At 42.8% G+C, this 17,685-nt stretch overlaps 1 protein-coding gene across 1 annotated transcript in view; it reads right to left on the minus strand.

Moving 5' to 3' along the window:
• Positions 1-7,428: 7,428 nt before the first annotated feature.
• The window catches only part of ddx46 (DEAD (Asp-Glu-Ala-Asp) box polypeptide 46), a gene marked incomplete at its 3' end in the record, with an annotated part of 101,830 nt that continues 91,573 nt past the window's right edge, over positions 7,429-17,685 (minus strand). The window contains exons 22-23 of the mRNA XM_079508938.1: positions 9,111-9,291; positions 7,429-7,565 (exon numbers count right to left, since the gene is read on the minus strand). Of these exons, the coding sequence (XP_079365064.1) occupies positions 7,429-7,565; positions 9,111-9,291 (318 nt within the window). The remainder of the gene's footprint in view (positions 7,566-9,110; positions 9,292-17,685) is intronic.

Raw genomic sequence — 17,685 nt, forward strand, 5'->3', positions numbered from 1 at the left:
TCGTCTCTATGCGTTTTGTAACTTTGCATACAGTATGTGCACGTGCGTGTTGGGATGTAATCGTGGAACAGCTGAGAAAATGACGAGTCCTGAACCGCACACTTGAAGAGTGTGTCATCGCTCAGAGGTTTGGTGCATATAAACGGTCCAATTATCACTTCACCCTCCACTGCCATTGACCTGGCTCCCTGTTGGTTGCTATGAGAGCAGCTCCACCACAGCAACGCTCCGTGGTGTTTTCGTGTGCCTTCAGCTTTCAAAGTCATTCAGCGGACGTCTACCTTGACTGCCAGATGACAACAGAACACATGTCCGCAAATAAGCTGATGGGCAGCGGTGGCTATAGAAATGCAGACCATTACAGCTAAGATAGACCGAAAGACACAAGTTGACGAGAAGGTTCTGTGTTCTGTCAGTAATGCTTGGCCAAGCTCTTTGTGCAGTGGTGTGTGTATTAGTAGACAAGAAACATATATGCCCACCCCCGCCCCCCCACCCACCCCTCGAGTTGCTCAGTACCTGACTGTGGTACCTTTGGATATCTCTCAACTGTGTGCGTGCGTGTGTGTTTGTGTGTTAACAAGCTGTTTTCTTTCCTTCGAGCAGACGCGGCTAATTGTTCTCACACTGTACAGTAGGCGTACAGTGTGATCTCCTCTGGGCATCATCGTCATTATGTATCTGTGTTGGTTGGATTTTAAGTGTTTGTAACCAAGCTGGATGTTGTCACCTTGATGAGTGATGATGAGGGGATGCCTCAGGTTTGGCTCGTCCAATGGTTTCGGGCCTTTGTTTGGGTCAGGCCTCTCATATTACTGGTTCGCCTGTCTTTGGCAGCTGTTCAGAAGCTCGCCTGATTGCATTGTCGTATGCAGATGTCCGCATTGTTCGGGAGCACATGGCGGAATAATTCATGCCCTCTTCCTGCCCACACGCACAAACACACGCACACACACACGCGCACACGCACACGCACACACACACACACACCTCAGAGTTTACCACAACTGCAACTAGAAGTGCATGTACCTCCACGGCTGATTGTCTGCTATATACCAGCCACCTGATTAATATGAAAACCCGTCCGTGTGGCCCTGGGTGGGTAGCATCGCATGCAAAGGAGCCGGTCGTCTCCTGACGAGAGGCCACAGCTGCCACACGGGAGACGTCTACATCATTGTCTTCATGTTACAGATGGATGGTGCCGCTGACAGACAGGCGGAATAAATTGGCGGGGATATTAACCCGTTTAGAACGGGAAACCCCTTTTGGTCTTTTAAGCAATGTTATACTTTAGCTGTTGAAAAATAGCAGATCTACAAGCTCGTAGCGCGGCACCAAGTGCTGCGCTACGAGCTTGTAGATCTGCTATTTTTGAAAAATCGTGAGAATGTGGCGCAAATCTTTGAATATATATTCTTTCAGAGCGAACATTTTTAACTCAAATCTTTGCTTCTGGGAGGGTCCCTGGAACAACATATTTTCTGATGGGAGTCGGCGGCCAATTACATGTATTTTTGGGGGTCCTTGAGCACCACTGACATAGAAACATGACTGTTAGGATTTAGAAGACATTTTGTAGAATCGGCCTGAGGTGTAAATGGGTTAAAGAGGAACAAGCTTATACGTTTCAGGGCTTTTCCCTTTTTTTTCTCTCCCCACTTTATCTTTCGGTCTCGAAGTGAATTTCTTACTCGGATGTAAAGATATAGAGAGATAAGACGAGACGGAAGGAGACCGAGGGACAGTTGTACCTAGTGTACACAGTTTGTTAAATGAATGCAAAGCAAACCATTTGCCTGTATCGGTTACCTGTATAAACAAAGCTTTTGACATCTGCAAGAACGGGGGTGGCGTGTGTAACTAAATTGGCGAATGGAGAGAATGGTGATGAGGCTGTTCCTGCATAAACAGCTTCATCGCCATGCCCAAACCTACACTGGTAAAATGCTGTCAAAACAAATAGCTGTTATTATACCGTATGTCAGAAAACGCATGCAAAAGCGGCACAATTATGTCAAAACATGCCTTGCAACTTTGTTGCTATAATAACCACAACACTCTTTTAACTGCTTGTGTAATATTGTTTTGGTATGTTATTATTTTTTCTTTTAGAACATTTGCATTGTTAGTTGTGTTGTTGAATCATCAGTTCAGTGATATCATTTTGATTTACTCAAGTTCCCAACTGCTGCACTCTCATTGGTGCTAATGGTGCATGTGACATGTGATGAACAAGGAAGTGACTGAGTGCTTGATGTGGTCCATTTCATCTCCAGGCCAAGAATGGCGGGGGTTGGGTTGGCAGCAGCGACGGGACGGGGACCGCACTACACATGGTGGGAATTGGCAGTGATTACATTGGTGTGAAATTGACAGTCGTTCCCGAGCGTGAAAGTTTTGCGGATCGCCAACAGTACACGCGAGAGAACACTACGGGTCGGCTGCCACAGACAGCACTCAGCCAATAGATCAGAACAGATTATCCTTCTTCCATGGGAGTACGTGCGGTAACCATGCCAGGAATCCTATCCCCAATGTATTCCTGCGTAGACCCACCTTCACCTTCGGGCCCCAGATCTGCTCGTGGCCTTGGCCAAACACCTTCAGCGGTGAGTTACAGTCCCCAACTCAAAAAGGCTGTTAAAGCGCTCGAGGAGATGGGGGCCAGCAGTATATAAAGTCCAATTTCCATAAGCCCGGCCTTAAATTAGACATTTGGTGCTGCTTTAAGTAAAACCTGAAGGTAACAGAGGCCAGAGTGGAGCCAGGGAGATCAAGAAGATATACGGTGACATCAAAGCTGTTCTTTGCACCCCACAAAAACCTCCACAAATTCAGAAAAACCCACCGATCTTAGAAGTGGAGGAGGGTGCATGAAATCTGCCTTTGCCCTTTTGTGTGTGTGTGTGTGTGTGTGTGTGTGTGTGTGTGTGTGTGTGTGTGTGTGTGTGTGTGTGTGTGTGTGTGTGTGTGTGTGTGTGTGTGTGTGTGTGTGTGTGTGTGTGTGTGTGTGTGTGTGTGTGTGTGTGTGTGTGTGTGTGTGTGTGTGTGTGTGTGTGTGTGTTTATATTATGCATGTCAGCGTGACAGATGGACAGAGATAGAGAGAGAAAAAACAAGTCTGCATCAGGACATGCGTGCAGTGTATTTGCGTGTGTTACGTGTATGAGATAAAACGCATGCACGTGCGTGCGTGCGTGCGTGTGTGTGTACATCTGCGTCCGTGTACGGGTTAATATCACGGCTCTGGTGTGTGACGTAAGATGAATAGCTCTGCCACGCCGCTCCAGGTTACAAGATTGATCGCCCGCATCTTGTGCTGACTCTGGCTTATGAAATACGACTGTATTCCCGAAGAAGAATTTGAAAGTCAATTTGTCATGAAATCCAATCACAAGGGTGGGGCTGGGTGGGGTGTGGTGGAATGGGGTGGGGTGGGGTGGGGTGTATGGGGGGCACATTTTCCTCATCCAGACGATGCGTGGGATCGCACACCCATGGGCAAATTGGTGCCCAACCCCAGGATTTCAGATGAGCCCTTTGTGTGTGTGCGAGCTAATGTAAGCACAAATGCCTCTGAGACTTATATATGTGACATGTGTAATGTGACACTTGTCAAATCTGAACTTCCAGCATGTGGTTCGTGACAGGATTGCTTCGGTAAGAAAAGTAAAAGGGAAAAACATAATGGTTTCTGATGTTTTAGTGGGGAGTTGTCTGTGTGTGTGTGTCCCAAAAAGGAGGCAAAAAGGCTTGTGGTGTCTCTGCTATAATTGGCAGCCGCCATATATGGTGGAGACGTTGTTACTTATAGAGTACTGAGTGACATGCCTATTGTATTGTTGGGGGGGGGTGTGTACATGTGTGTGTGTTTAGGCTAAAATAACTGCTCTATTCTTCACGTGGCTTATGGAAATTATCAGTAATGGTCGTTGTGACTCTTTTCCAAATTGGCCTTGTCATAAAATCGGCACAATTTACATTTTGCTTTCAATTGTGTTTAATTTATGTGCTGTTGAAGAGTGATAACCTTATACACCTACATACTGATCCATACCTGAACTTTTGAAAGAGGTTGTTGAATTTCCTGTGCCAACACTGGCAGCTTCCATTTCTAGGTCATCAGTGATGGAAGAAGTACTCACATGTTGTACTTAAGGTAAATTATCAATACCACACTGTAGAAATACTCAGAAATAGCAGATCTACAAGCTCACCAAATATCCAAAGTGTATAGGGATGACGTGGTTAATGTATATGTTCTGCAGTAATTATACAAATCTACAAAGTAACTAAAGGTTTCATAGTGGAGTACAATTGTTTGAAATTGGACATACGGCTATACTTTAGTAAAGTAAAAGTACCTCAGAATTGTACATAAGTACAGTACTTAACTCATTCTGGACGGGAACCTCTTTTGGTGTTTTAACCATTTAGTTAATGTTTAGCTATTACAAAAATAGCAGATCTACAAGCTCGTAGCGCGGCACTCCGAGCTTGTAGATTTTTTTTAAATCGTGAAACTGTGATGCAAATCTTTGAATATATATTCTTTCAGAGCGAACATTTTTAACTCAAATCTTTGCTTCTGGGGGGGGTCCCTGAAACTACAGAATTTTCAGACGGGGGTCTGTGGCAAAATAGTTAAATACGGATAATTCTGGGGGTCCTTGACATGAAAAAGGTTGAGCACCACTGATATAGAAACATTTCAGAAAACTGTCAGGAAAGCATGTGTAGAATCGGCCTCAGGTCTAAATGGGTCTAAGTAAATATACTTAGTTACCTTCCACCACTGGATCCACGCCTGAACTTTTGCAAGAGGTTAGTCCGTTTCCTGTGCCAGCGCTGGCAGGTTATTCCATTTCCTGTGCCAGCGCTGGCAGCTTCCCTTTCTAGGTCATGGAGAAGCTGCTATGAGATATGTATCCCTCACGACACATTATAATTAAAAGTGATTATATACCGGTATCATTAGCTTTGCCTTTCCCTGTGTGACTTGTCCTTCTTCCTTTGATGTCGGCGCTCCAACAGGCTTTTGAGAAGTGAGTGTGTGACTAAATCTTTGCTTAGGTTTGCTTTTATTTCTCCGGGAGAAAATTGCACGATTAAAGAGTCATTAAAAGAGAAATGTCAACATTGTCTGCCAACTGGAAATGCTGCGCTGCATCCTGGGAGCTAGGCGCCCTAATAAAAACATGAATTATGATCTGAAGGGATTGCTCTGCCACTGAACCAGCCCCATGAGACCAAGCTGCATCACAGAATGTTAGCGCTTGAGATGTGTAACTAAATTCCAATTAACCCGCAATATCTTTTCAAAACCGATTTTTACATTGCTAAGTGGAAAAACAGTTATTATGGGGTAAATTGTTAGTATTGCGTACACATTAGAGTCAAATTATATATACACTATACACACAGGCATGTCAACACTGTGTGTGTGTGTGTGTGTGTGTGTGTGTGTGTGTGTGTGTGTGTGTGTGTGTGTGTGTGTGTGTGTGTGTGTGTGTGTGTGTGTGTGTGTGTGTGTGTGTGTGTGTGTGTGTGTGTGTGTGCGAACATATTTCACTATAGAATTTCAGAAATTCAGTCATAGCATTTGTGCTCTCATAGAATATGTTTTAACCCAAATGCCATCCTGTGTTAAGCTCTATTTTGTGATCATAGCTATAGCTCTCCCCGTCTCACCAGCTCTTTAACTCAACCACCGCTAAATGGCAGTAACAATAGTTCAGCACAGGCCACCATACATTTGTTCAATTTTTTTTACAACGAGAGTTGTAAGATTTGTCTTAAATCATGATTATAATGTTAAATCAATTTAAGCCCCTTTAAAAAGAAGTTAAAACGTCTTTGGCCTGGAGGCACTTTCTGAAAAAGAAGTCAAATCAGTACTTGGCCTTCAATGAGTTTTAATAAACAAACTGTAAATTTTCAGGCGGGTGGCCAAATGTCAACCAATCAGGAGTGATTGCCCATTCATCAGCTTCTCTCCCCTGATTGGATGAAATTTGTATATATATATTATACAAAAACACTTACCCCAACTTTAATTTAACTCTGAGAGTGTACAAATAGACTCTTTAGAGTCCATACACTCTCAGAATGAATTCAACACTAGCTCTCCCAGCCTTCATCCTGTCTAGGTGTTCATGTCACTGTACTGTATGTCATCACAGAGCACAGGAAATGGTTCCAGTTCACCAGGTCATGTACCAGGATTCTGTTCTGTGTGTAACTTAACATGAGCAAAGTCCTGAGTCTTAGTTTAAAGCATGGGTCTTTAAGGTTGTTCAGTGCAACCATCTCTTAGCAGAGAGAGAGAGAGAGAGAGAGAGAGAGAGAGAGAGAGAGAGAGAGAGAGAGAGAGCGAGAGAGAGAAAGAGAGAGAGAGAGAGAGAGAGAGAGAGATGCGACAGACATTATTGTTGCAGGTTAAACATTTTCATAGATTTCATCGATGGCTTCATAGATTTGTTTGACAGCACTATCATCAGTGTTCTGTTTGTTTATCGATACATGATCTTTACTATTAATATGTTGGATTCATTCTGGATTCCAGATATTTAACCACTCAATAAATTAAGTTAACTTGATGTTTCGATCTAGCCTTTCCCGCTATGCGAAATATCTTTGAAAATAGCCTTTCGTCTTCTTCTTCTTCTTCTTCTTCTTCTTCTTCTTCTTCTTCTTCTTCTTCTTCAGGAACAAATTCATGTCTGTTGTGACTGCATGATGGTGGAGTAAATCCGAGGCGATATGGGGGCCGACAACAATACTGTTGTTTTGACAGCATATTAAGGTAAAGTCCCATCTGAATTATTCAACACACACACACACACACACACACACACACACACACACACACACACACACGCACACAAGCCCCCCTGCCCCTCCCCTCCCCGTGAACCCTCTCTAAGCCCTAACTGGAAGGAGACAGACAGAGAGAGAGAGAGAGAGAGAGAGAGAGAATAATGGGGGGAGGTGGGAATATTGATTGAGAGAGAGAGAGAGAGATAGCTTACTATAAGTCTCGACCCTGTCACTCTGCCATCTAAGGTTAATGCCGGTACCTAAGTGACCCTCATTTGCTCCTTTAGGGCCTGTGCTGGTCAGCACGTGTGACTGGGGTGGAAGCGGCTAGGGGCTGGGAGTGGGGCGGTGGGGGGAATGGGGCGGATTTGGTGCTGTGCGACTGTAAGCCTGTCTCCGCACTGCTTGAGATTCAACCCCTGTTCACGTGGAAATGTGCCGTATATGCCGAGATTCGCTCCCCTGTCCCGCCCCGGCAAATGTGTAGGTGCAGAGAAGCAGGAGATGTTCTTCATCTGTCTGTCTGCGTGTAGATGTTGCCGCACTGTCAATTTTCCACGGGATGCTGATGGCGTGTATATGTTATACGGAATGGAGGGGGATCGTTTACGGCCGCGTCCCGCTCCAATCCGCTAACCCCTCTGGGGAGATAAGTGGCCATTTTGGTTTCCCTGTGGGGCTTATTGGGCCTGAGCCGTTCTGTTTAAGGCCGCGCAGGCACGGCGAGCGCGCTGCTTCACTGTCTGCGCCGCGTTCACAGAGGATAGAGGCACAAAGAGGAGACAAAAGCTGATGCTTACACCTGTAAATGTGGCTCGCTGAAATTGCCTGTTGTAATCCTGTGAGCCCCGGAATCCGTTACTACAAAGGGAATTGATGATAGGGTATTATGGCAGTACGGTAAATATGGCCCACCCTTAGAAGTGGCTGAGATGATATATTAGCTGGGTTTCCCTACCTGCAACTGAGCTAACACTGGGCTGTACTTTAGTTTGTAATTTGATGCTAGAATTTAGATCAATCGCTCAACGAAGCCACCGTACAATTAGGGATCCTTGTCTCGATTTGAATAGTTTGATGTAAAGCTAGATTTTTTTGTTCAAATTAAACCAACAAAATGTTTAAGCACAAGCCCACGTAGGCCAAATCTTTTGTTCTACAAGAAACATTGATCAAGACCAAAGTTATAATGATTCAGGGTTTTACTGCGTTTGATCCGAAAGAGCAACATCATTATACAGGAGTGATATCCTAAGTCTCGGCTGAGATTAAAATAATTTTTAAATATACATAAGGGTACATATCATTTTATATATACCCTCGAATCCAGCGTTTAAGTCTCTACGATGTAAGGTGCAGTAGAACAGTGATTCTCAACCCTTTTCATTTAAAAATCCTGTAAAATTTATGTTGATGTTAATGAATTGTTAATGTTAATTTAAGTGTACAAATGGAACAAACACACACATTTAAACCATTTATTCCACTTAACAGATACAATACAAGGACACACATTACAATAATTTGCTGTAAATAATGTACAGTCATGTACTGATAGTAGAAGAGTACTATAGGCGTCTACCTATAGTGGAAGACACACACACACACACACACACACACACACACACACACACACACACACACACACACACACACACACACACACACACACACACACACACACACACACACACACACACACACACACACTGATAATTTGACTTCTCATACTGAGGTGACGACATGTGGGATAAGCCACAGTCTACATGCAAACCAAACCCTATTTGTCCAGGGAAGATTTTCCTTAACATTATTCTAGCCGCGCCTTTCTATAAATTCAGACAGTTAGAATAAGAATCAGGTTTATTGTTACGTCACATGTTGTCACGTCACAAGTGCGTGAAATTTGTTTTCAGGAAAGGGAAGAAGAATAGAGATAGAAAGAAGAGTAAGGTGGAAAACAATATATGCAAACTACAGGCCTACATATACAGTATCATGACCAGTATGTACATGAGAATAATACCAATAGCACTATGTACAGTAAGTCAAACAGCAGCAGCAAATAATCTATGTAAATAAACAACAGCAGGTGCAGATGTGTACCATATGGTGCATCTAATAGAACACCTGCAAGTGAGACAAGGAGGGTGAATACACCTGGTAATGAACACACCTGGTAATGAACACACCTGGTAATGAACACACCTGGTAATGAACACACTGGCACTGAACACACCTTGTACTGAACATACCTGGACACTGAACACACCTTGTACTGAACATACCTGGTAGACACACTGGTACTGAACACACCTGGTAGACACACTGGTACTGAACACACCTGGTAGACACACTGGTACTGAACACGCCTGGTAGACACACTGGTACTGAACACACCTGGTAGACACCCTGGTACTGAATACACCTGGATACTGAACACACCTGGACACTGAACACACCTGGACACTGAACACACCTGGACACTGAACACACCTGGACACTGAACACACCTGACACTGAACACACCTGGACACTGAACACACCTGGACACTGAACACACCTGGACACTGAACACACCTGGTACTGAACACACCTGAACACTGAACACACCTGGACACTGAACACACCTGGACACTGAACACACCTGGTACTGAACACACCTGGACACTGAACACACCTGGTAATGATACACCTGGACACTGGACACACCTGGACACTGAACACACCTGGTACTGAACACACTCGTTTTCCACTTTGGAACAATCAGAGGTTAAATGCCTTGCTTTAGTACCGTAATGAAAAATGTATGTAGAAACAAGTTCATGGGATTTTTCTTTTAAACCTTGACAAAACAAACAAACATAGGAGCTTAACTAACTATGTTAATTCCATTGACCCAAGCCGGAAAACAATTGATTGATTGATCAATAATCGTGCTCTCTATATCTCCTCCGTGATAACATGGAAGGGTTCACAAAGGTATGGGAACCAGTCTTAGATACAGTGGACCCTTCTAGACTGTGCTTCAATGTACCTTATTGAACGGTAGTGAATAACAAAGACTCTGGTGACCTGTAATGTAAAAAATAAAAATACAAATAAATATCGTGCTCTGAAGTGGGCCCTGATCCAGAAAAGGTTGAGAAGCACTGCTTTAGTTTAGAGCACCTTGTCAGTAGTTGTGTTGAGGCATTTCTCCCTCTCTTACCACCTCTTCCCGAGGATTCAAACATGTGGTCGGTTACAAGCTTGGCCTGCCGTACGCTACAGCAACAACTGTCATTTCATGTTAATAAGACCAGCTGTTTCCGACTGTTCCGCGTTCATATTAAAGGCGCGCCTTCGTCCAACAGGCCTTCAGCGCAGTGATAACTACACATACGGTTTACTACAACAACTCCAGTGCCTCCACATGTCAAGCGGGTTTAGTGAGACATGTTTGAAGCCTTCAGCTCCCTGTCACAGGCCCAACTCAGCCGTTTGAAATGCTTGTCACAACAACCTGACATGCGTATTTTGGTCATTCAATAATATTCAAAAGTTGTGAGCTTATACCCTGGTTGCATTTTTTTTAATTGTCTAATAAAATAATCAATCAATGGATCAGCTATTTTCAACAATGATGAAGTATAGAACAGGTTGTGGTTTATTTATACTCATGAAGGCGTCACTTATTGAATGCAACAGGTTCTTATAGCTTGTAAATCTGTTCTTTTTGGCAAGTGACACTGTTGTACTACAGAGTATAAACCAGGCATAAGGCTGTTTAATAGTACTGTGTACGCCACTGTACACACACACACATACACACACGTGCGCGCGCACGCACACACGCACACGCGTGCATTCTTAGCCACACAATTGGAGTGTCAGGATGTCAGTGCAGAGTTTGAGAACCTGTAATAACAGTTAAGGCAGGGCAACAGGGAGATGCAAGACTGACACTCTTAACCTGCCTCTATCAACAGCAGAGCTGTCTGCCTAGCAGGGAAGGAATTCTCTCACGGCCCCACAGTCAAAACAAAGTGCACTATTCACATCTGGATGAAAAACTTCACACCACTGTTTACCTGTAGATTATACTTCATTGGCTTATGGTGGAAGGCCACGGGGTGCTCAGTTATTAGACCGACACAGGTTTGATAACAAATGAATGAATGAATTAATGAATGAATGAATGAATGAATGAATTAATTAGTAAATACATTTACATTTACTTAGTAGCCTACAAACAATTTTAAACGATGTTTGCAAAATCCATACAAGCATATACAAAAATACCACTTTTCATGAAGTAGACTAACTAGCTTATGTATTGAAAGCTATTAAAATCTAATATTTCATACATTTTATCTTGATTGCAAAATATTAGGACTACTCACTTTTTGACTATAGTTTAGTACAATAATTATGTTTAATATTACTTTGAAGTCACATTTGGAAACGCTAATTATTTGCTGCAAACAGAGTTGAATATGTGGGTTAACAAGACATTAATTTCTTTGATCAGTCCTTCTAAACATGAAGCTTGACAAAGATTTATGTTCTCCAATCACTGTAGTGCATCTTGCCTGCGGTTCGTCTCAATCAACCACCATCTTGTTTTTTTTTTCGCCCTCCGACAAGTCAAAACAAACTCCTCTGCCTCTTTTGCGAAAGCTTTTGAAGAAATCCGCCCTGGAGGCACGCAGCCCCACATTATTTCCATCCTGAAAGATTCATAGGGACATTTTACACCAGCATTGTGTTTACACGTAACATGCTGCTGAATGTTTTATGAATCTGTACGCGTGAGGTTAAGCAACACGGTCAAGAGATGTAATGAGGGACAATGATATGGCCTAGACAAGACTGAAGGATTGAAAAAGATCAGACAGACGTGCAGGCTGGCTGCCTTGTTGGCCCACCGGCCACCTGGCTGGCTGGCTGGTCGGTTCGGCAGGGGTTTGGTTGTGAGGATATGGGTTGACCGATTTGGGGTCTCACAAACCCAGTCAAGTTACATGTTTAACATAATCTCGCCCGTTACCCTAGGCTGCGCGCTACGGGAGGTGCCAGGAGAATGCACAAAAATGGAAGCAGTAGCCCTCCATTTCCAGTTTCACTCATGACTCTGATATGTCAGTTCTATACGACAGAAACATATTGAACACTGCAATGATGACTACTGGGCAGCATACCCAGGCACGTGAGAGGCTACTGTATATGAAGAGAAATTGAAACATGAAGACACACTTAATATGTCCAATGACCCCAATGGCTCAAGTCTTAATAGAAGAGAAGAACACACTAGCTGGACCTTGTGAAGAATGTACAAAATCAAATGAGTGCAGAATTTGTAAGTAAATACTGTAACCAAGTATTAAGTAAATACTGTAAGCAAGTTTCAAACTAACTGAGTGCATATTTGCATTTTGGGTTCTTGCTACTGTAGGTACTTGACTGTTAGATTATAGTCCACTTCCTGTACCGATTTTAAAACTTACTTTAAAAGTAAGAAACGGAAGGAGACAGAACTGATCTCTATCTGTGTTTGTCCTTGTCAAGGTTAAGCGGCTGAGGCAAAGGGCAGTAATTACCACGGTGAGTTGCCCTCCTGTCTGGTAGAAATGACACAATGACCCTTAGGGGTCACGTTGTCACTGCTGCAAGCAACAGTATGACATGTGGCCTCTCACACATGCATGTGTACATGCACGTGTACATGCACGCACACATGCATGCACGCACAAATGCACACACAAAACAAATGCAAACACACAAACAAATAACTTAAAACGTATGTATGTGCAGATGTGCACTTTATATGGTACATGCACAGTCCCAACACAACCTACACACAGAATTCTCGCATGCACGGCACGCACGAAAACCAAACACAGAACCCGATCACTCTGGAATTAATGATTCAGTCTTGTGACTCATCACATACAAGGCACTGAATGAGTCATCAGGGGAATTGTGAAAATTGTGAATGATGTCTTGTCAATTGAGCATTGCTTCAGGGCCAAACCACTCATTGCTTGAAATTCAAGTTGTGTAGCGTTGACAGAGAAGCCTGTAACGTGGTTCAAGTTCACGGGTCACAGGAAGTCTGCCCTGCTCCATCGAGCTCCAGACAGCTGAACACCATGGACGAGATGCATTGATAAGATGGTGGGGCTACCTCCATAGTACAATACTGAGTTCATTTATAGACAGCACATTTTCATTTAGTCATAGTCTTTAAAATACAGTTTAATTTAGTTTTAGTTATATTTTAGTCATCTGAAAAGTTTTAGTTTTAGTCTCGTTTTAGTTGACTAAATATCATACGATTTCAGTTAATTTTGCCGACAGTCCTTGATGGCGTCATAATGCTGAAAATAGCCAATCTAGAAGCTCACAATGCATCACAGCGCTTGTAGATCTTGTAGAGCTTGTAGATCTGATATTTTCAGAGCACAACCAAATATAAAAATGACTCGTCTTTTAGTTCTACTGGATCATCGGTGAAAAAAGGTAGTCGACGAACATTTTTCATCATAGTTTTAGCTGACAAATGAAACTGAGAGATAATTAAAAAAATGACCGATAAGGTTTTTTTTTGCTGTGATTGCCCTGGCCCGCACCCCCCAAAACAGCTACAGTATTTTGGAGATATTTGAACCAAAGGATTAATTTGTAGCATTCGTAGCAACCGATCTGTGTAAAACTTTGTATGCACACTACCTTAGAGGCCAAGGACAAACCTTTGCCCTGTATTTTTCCACATCTGCTCTTTATAGCGCCACCAGGAGGTTCACATATGTAAAACACATTTTTGGATATTACTCGTTCAGATTTTATCCAAATTTTACGCTAATCGGTACACATGATCTCTATAGTCTTGTGATGAAGACGGGTCTGTTTGCTTTCTCATATTCCATCCTGATTGGCTTCCAATTTCCAAAGTTTACAGGAGTGGCCCGATTTGTACAATTTCCAAAGTTTACAGGAGTGGCCCGATTTGTACAAAATGCCACAAAACAGGAGCGCAGTGACCGATTGCGGTGACGCTGTGCATGCATATTTCCACTAGGCTGAGGAAGAAATGCCACTTGACTTTTTTTTTTAAATTATGTTCTCTGTTATCTTCAGTTTACAGTTTGTTTCATGTGTACATTTTGATACTGCATGCATGGTGAAGGGTGTGTGAGTAGACGATTGCAATGTGACAATATTTACGTAAGCCAGAAAACCTGGAGAGGATGGCTTTGTAGAACTGGAAGAGGCACATGGTTTCAGCAGACTTCTGTATAGTAGGCCAAGGAACATATTACACTATATATAATAGGAGTAGGAGTGAGCTATTATTCTTAGTTTCCCTTGACACTGCATACTGCCCAACTTCTGCCCTCTCCCCTTCTGACTGTGTAGCCCCTCCGGCTTCAAATCGTCCACCATTGTTCCATTGCAGAAAAAAGCAAGGTGACTGTACACACCCTGGGCAAGACCTACGCTGAAAAGACTATCAGCGGAAGTGGCGGAAGTGTTGCGTGTAAGATAACTACGTCACGCGGTGCAGCTGTGTTTACTAGTCCCCACCGAAACAAGGAAATGACGTTGATGCTTTACAAATCAGTTCACATTCTCCGCGAATGAAACAAGTGTTGTGATTGGTCGGGAAAATATCGTATCCGGGGGAAATACATCTGATGGATGTTCCGGAGGATACGTCCGCCGATAGCTTCTTTGCCTTACGTTGTGACCAGGCTCTTCTTTTCGCAGTTAAGTGAGCCTGGGACCGAGGCTAGACTGTACATGATTAGCCCCAATTAGACCCTTGTTTCATTGATGGATTTAATATAAGCTCCCTTTCTAAAATGTGGTTTCAGTCACTCCCCATGCGCGTGAGTGAGCTGCACATAATGGATGTGATGCACCCAATTAGGTCCATAGTATGGGAAGATGTATGGGAAGATGTGGTGGACCCAAATAGGTCCATATAGTATGGGAAGATGTGGTGTACCCAAATAGGTCCATAGTATGGGAAGCTGTATGGGAAGATGTGGTGGACCCAAATAGGTCCATAGTATGGGAAGATGTGGTGGACCCAAATAGGTCCATAGTATGGGAAGATGTATGGGAAGATGTGGTGGACCCAAATAGGTCCATAGTATGGGAAGATGTGGTGGACCCAAATAGGTCCATAGTATGGGAAGCTGTATGGGAAGATGTGGTGGACCCAAATAGGTCCATAGTATGGGAAGATGTGGTGGACCCAAATAGGTCCATAGTATGGGAAGATGTATGGGAAGATGTGGTGGACCCAAATAGGTCCATAGTATGGGAAGATGTGGTGGACCCAAATAGGTCCATAGTATGGGAAGATGTGGTGGACCCAAATAGGTCCATAGTATGGGAAGATGTATGGGAAGATGTGGTGGACCCAAATAGGTCCATAGTATGGGAAGATGTATTGGAAGATGTGGTGGACCTAAATAGGTCCATAGTATGGGAAGATATATGGGAAGATGTGGTGGACCCAAATAGGTCCATAGTATGGGAAGATGTATGGGAAGATGTGGTGGACCCAAATAGGTCCATAGTATGGGAAGATATATGGGAAGATGTGGTGGACCCAAATAGGTCCATAGTATGGGAAGATGTGGTGTACCCAAATAGGTCCATAGTATGGGAAGATGTATGGGAAGATGTGGTGGACCCAAATAGGTCCATAGTATAGGAAGATATATGGGAAGATGTGGTGGACCCAAATAGGTCCATAGTATGGGAAGATGTATGGGAAGATGTGGTGGACCCAAATAGGTCCATAGTATAGGAAGATATATGGGAAGATGTGGTGGACCCAAATAGGTCCATAGTATGGGAAGATGTGGTGTACCCAAATAGGTCCATAGTATGGGAAGATATATGGGAAGATGTGGTGGACCCAAATAGGTCCATAGTATGGGAAGATGTATGGGAAGATGTGGTGGACCCAAATAGGTCCATAGTATGGGAAGATGTGGTGGACCCAAATAGGTCCATAGTATGGGAAGATGTATGGGAAGATGTGGTGGACCCAAATAGGTCCATAGTATGGGAAGATGTGGTGGACCCAAATAGGTCCATAGTATGGGAAGATGTGGTGGACCCAAATAGGTCCATAGTATGGGAAGATGTGGTGGACCCAAATAGGTCCATAGTATGGGAAGATGTGGTGGACCCAAATAGGTCCATAGTATGGGAAGATGTGTTTTTTTTAAACATACTGTACATTCACCTGCACAGTCACTATACATACATATCTCAATTGTACGTCATTGTATTGAGTTGTGCTGAAATGTACTGTAATTCTGCAAACTGTAAATAAATACTTCAATCAATCAAACCTGCACATACATACATTGTACATAATTCACTTGCACATATATAAATACTTAATTCGCGCATATATCAATACTTAATTCACACAAATGGCTTTAGTTTTTCATGATTTTCATCAAAAAATGTCATCGTCTAAAACCATAAAAAATGACATACTTTAGTAGGCCTATGTCTTTTTCATGATTTTCATCAATTAGTTTTTATTGTCGAAAATCATGCAAAATGACATAGCCTACTATAAGTATGGAAAACCATCAAAAACGAATGGACATTAAAAGTGAAATAAAATGAGCCCAGGCGGTGGCGTAACCGTCTGGGCACCCGACTGGTAATCCAGTCGCAGTGTGCCGCGGGTTCGACTCCCGAGCCCGACACGGCCTTTACTGCATGTCTTCCCCCATCTCTCTCCCGTTTCCTGTCAGCCTACTGTCTGTCCCTTCAAAAAAACCAATAAAAGGCGTAAGCCGCAAAAAGAAATATCTTTAAAAGTGAAATAAAATGTGTGTTCCAATGCTTAATAATTTAAATTTCCATAACTGTCTTGGTCGATGGGGGCTGATTTGGGAATCATGACATTTGCATTTTATTTCTCCTATATGTTCACGGTCGTTCAATCAGGTCATTCACAACACCTGCTTTTCTATATAAAGACAAGTTTGATTGACTATGTCACAATGCTAAAACTTTGTGCAGCAGTAGGCTGTGATAATAAAAGATCTGTCGGAGGAGAAGCAAACCACGCCTACTTAAAAGATCATTAGGATTTAGAGGTGTCGTTGCTTGTAATTGTACACTATATGTTCGGAAACTGCTTCCTGTTCTGTAAACTGCACTTCCTTCCAGGTGATTTGATGCCTGGTGGCTGAGAACAAGCTGTGAACAACTAAGTGGTATGAAAAAAAGACACAGAATTATCATTTATTGTTGATTATTTCCATAATACATACAGCAAGAGCTGATGAGCCATTCTCGTATTGGAGTCCAGACTGTGATCCTGAAGCAAAGAGAATTCCGTCAAGTTGAATGTTGTGAACCCACACTAGGCCCCAAGCCTGTTGCTAATGCTAACCATGTCATAACATACTTCATTTGCTTGTTTGTGTCCAGATACTTGATAAAAACCAACTGGGGTTGTGAGAATGTTGGTGTTTTAATCGTACTTTAGTGCAACACTGCAACATTGTTACAGTGATGTTTATGAAGAAGTTTGATGCTAACCAAGATGCAAACCACTAAGCTAGCTAGCTGCTAGCTTTGGTTACTGAGGCTACGTACAGCATGGCAAAACATTAAAGGGTCATTATTTTGTTGACATGAACACCACTTGTTTGAGTGTCTTAAGACACAACTAATGGTTTGTTGTAGTCAGTGGTGTAGTGTAAAGTACATTTACGTACTGTACTTAAGGACTACTTTTTTTTTCAACCAAGGTTCACGTTTTAGATTTTTATTAGAGAAAGTAAAAGATGAGTGTAAATGTTGTTTCATTTGCTGTTTTCTTTCGTTTTA

This window comes from Electrona antarctica (genome assembly GCF_951216825.1).
Source record: "Electrona antarctica genome assembly, chromosome: 8".
NCBI lineage: Eukaryota > Metazoa > Chordata > Actinopteri > Myctophiformes > Myctophidae > Electrona > Electrona antarctica.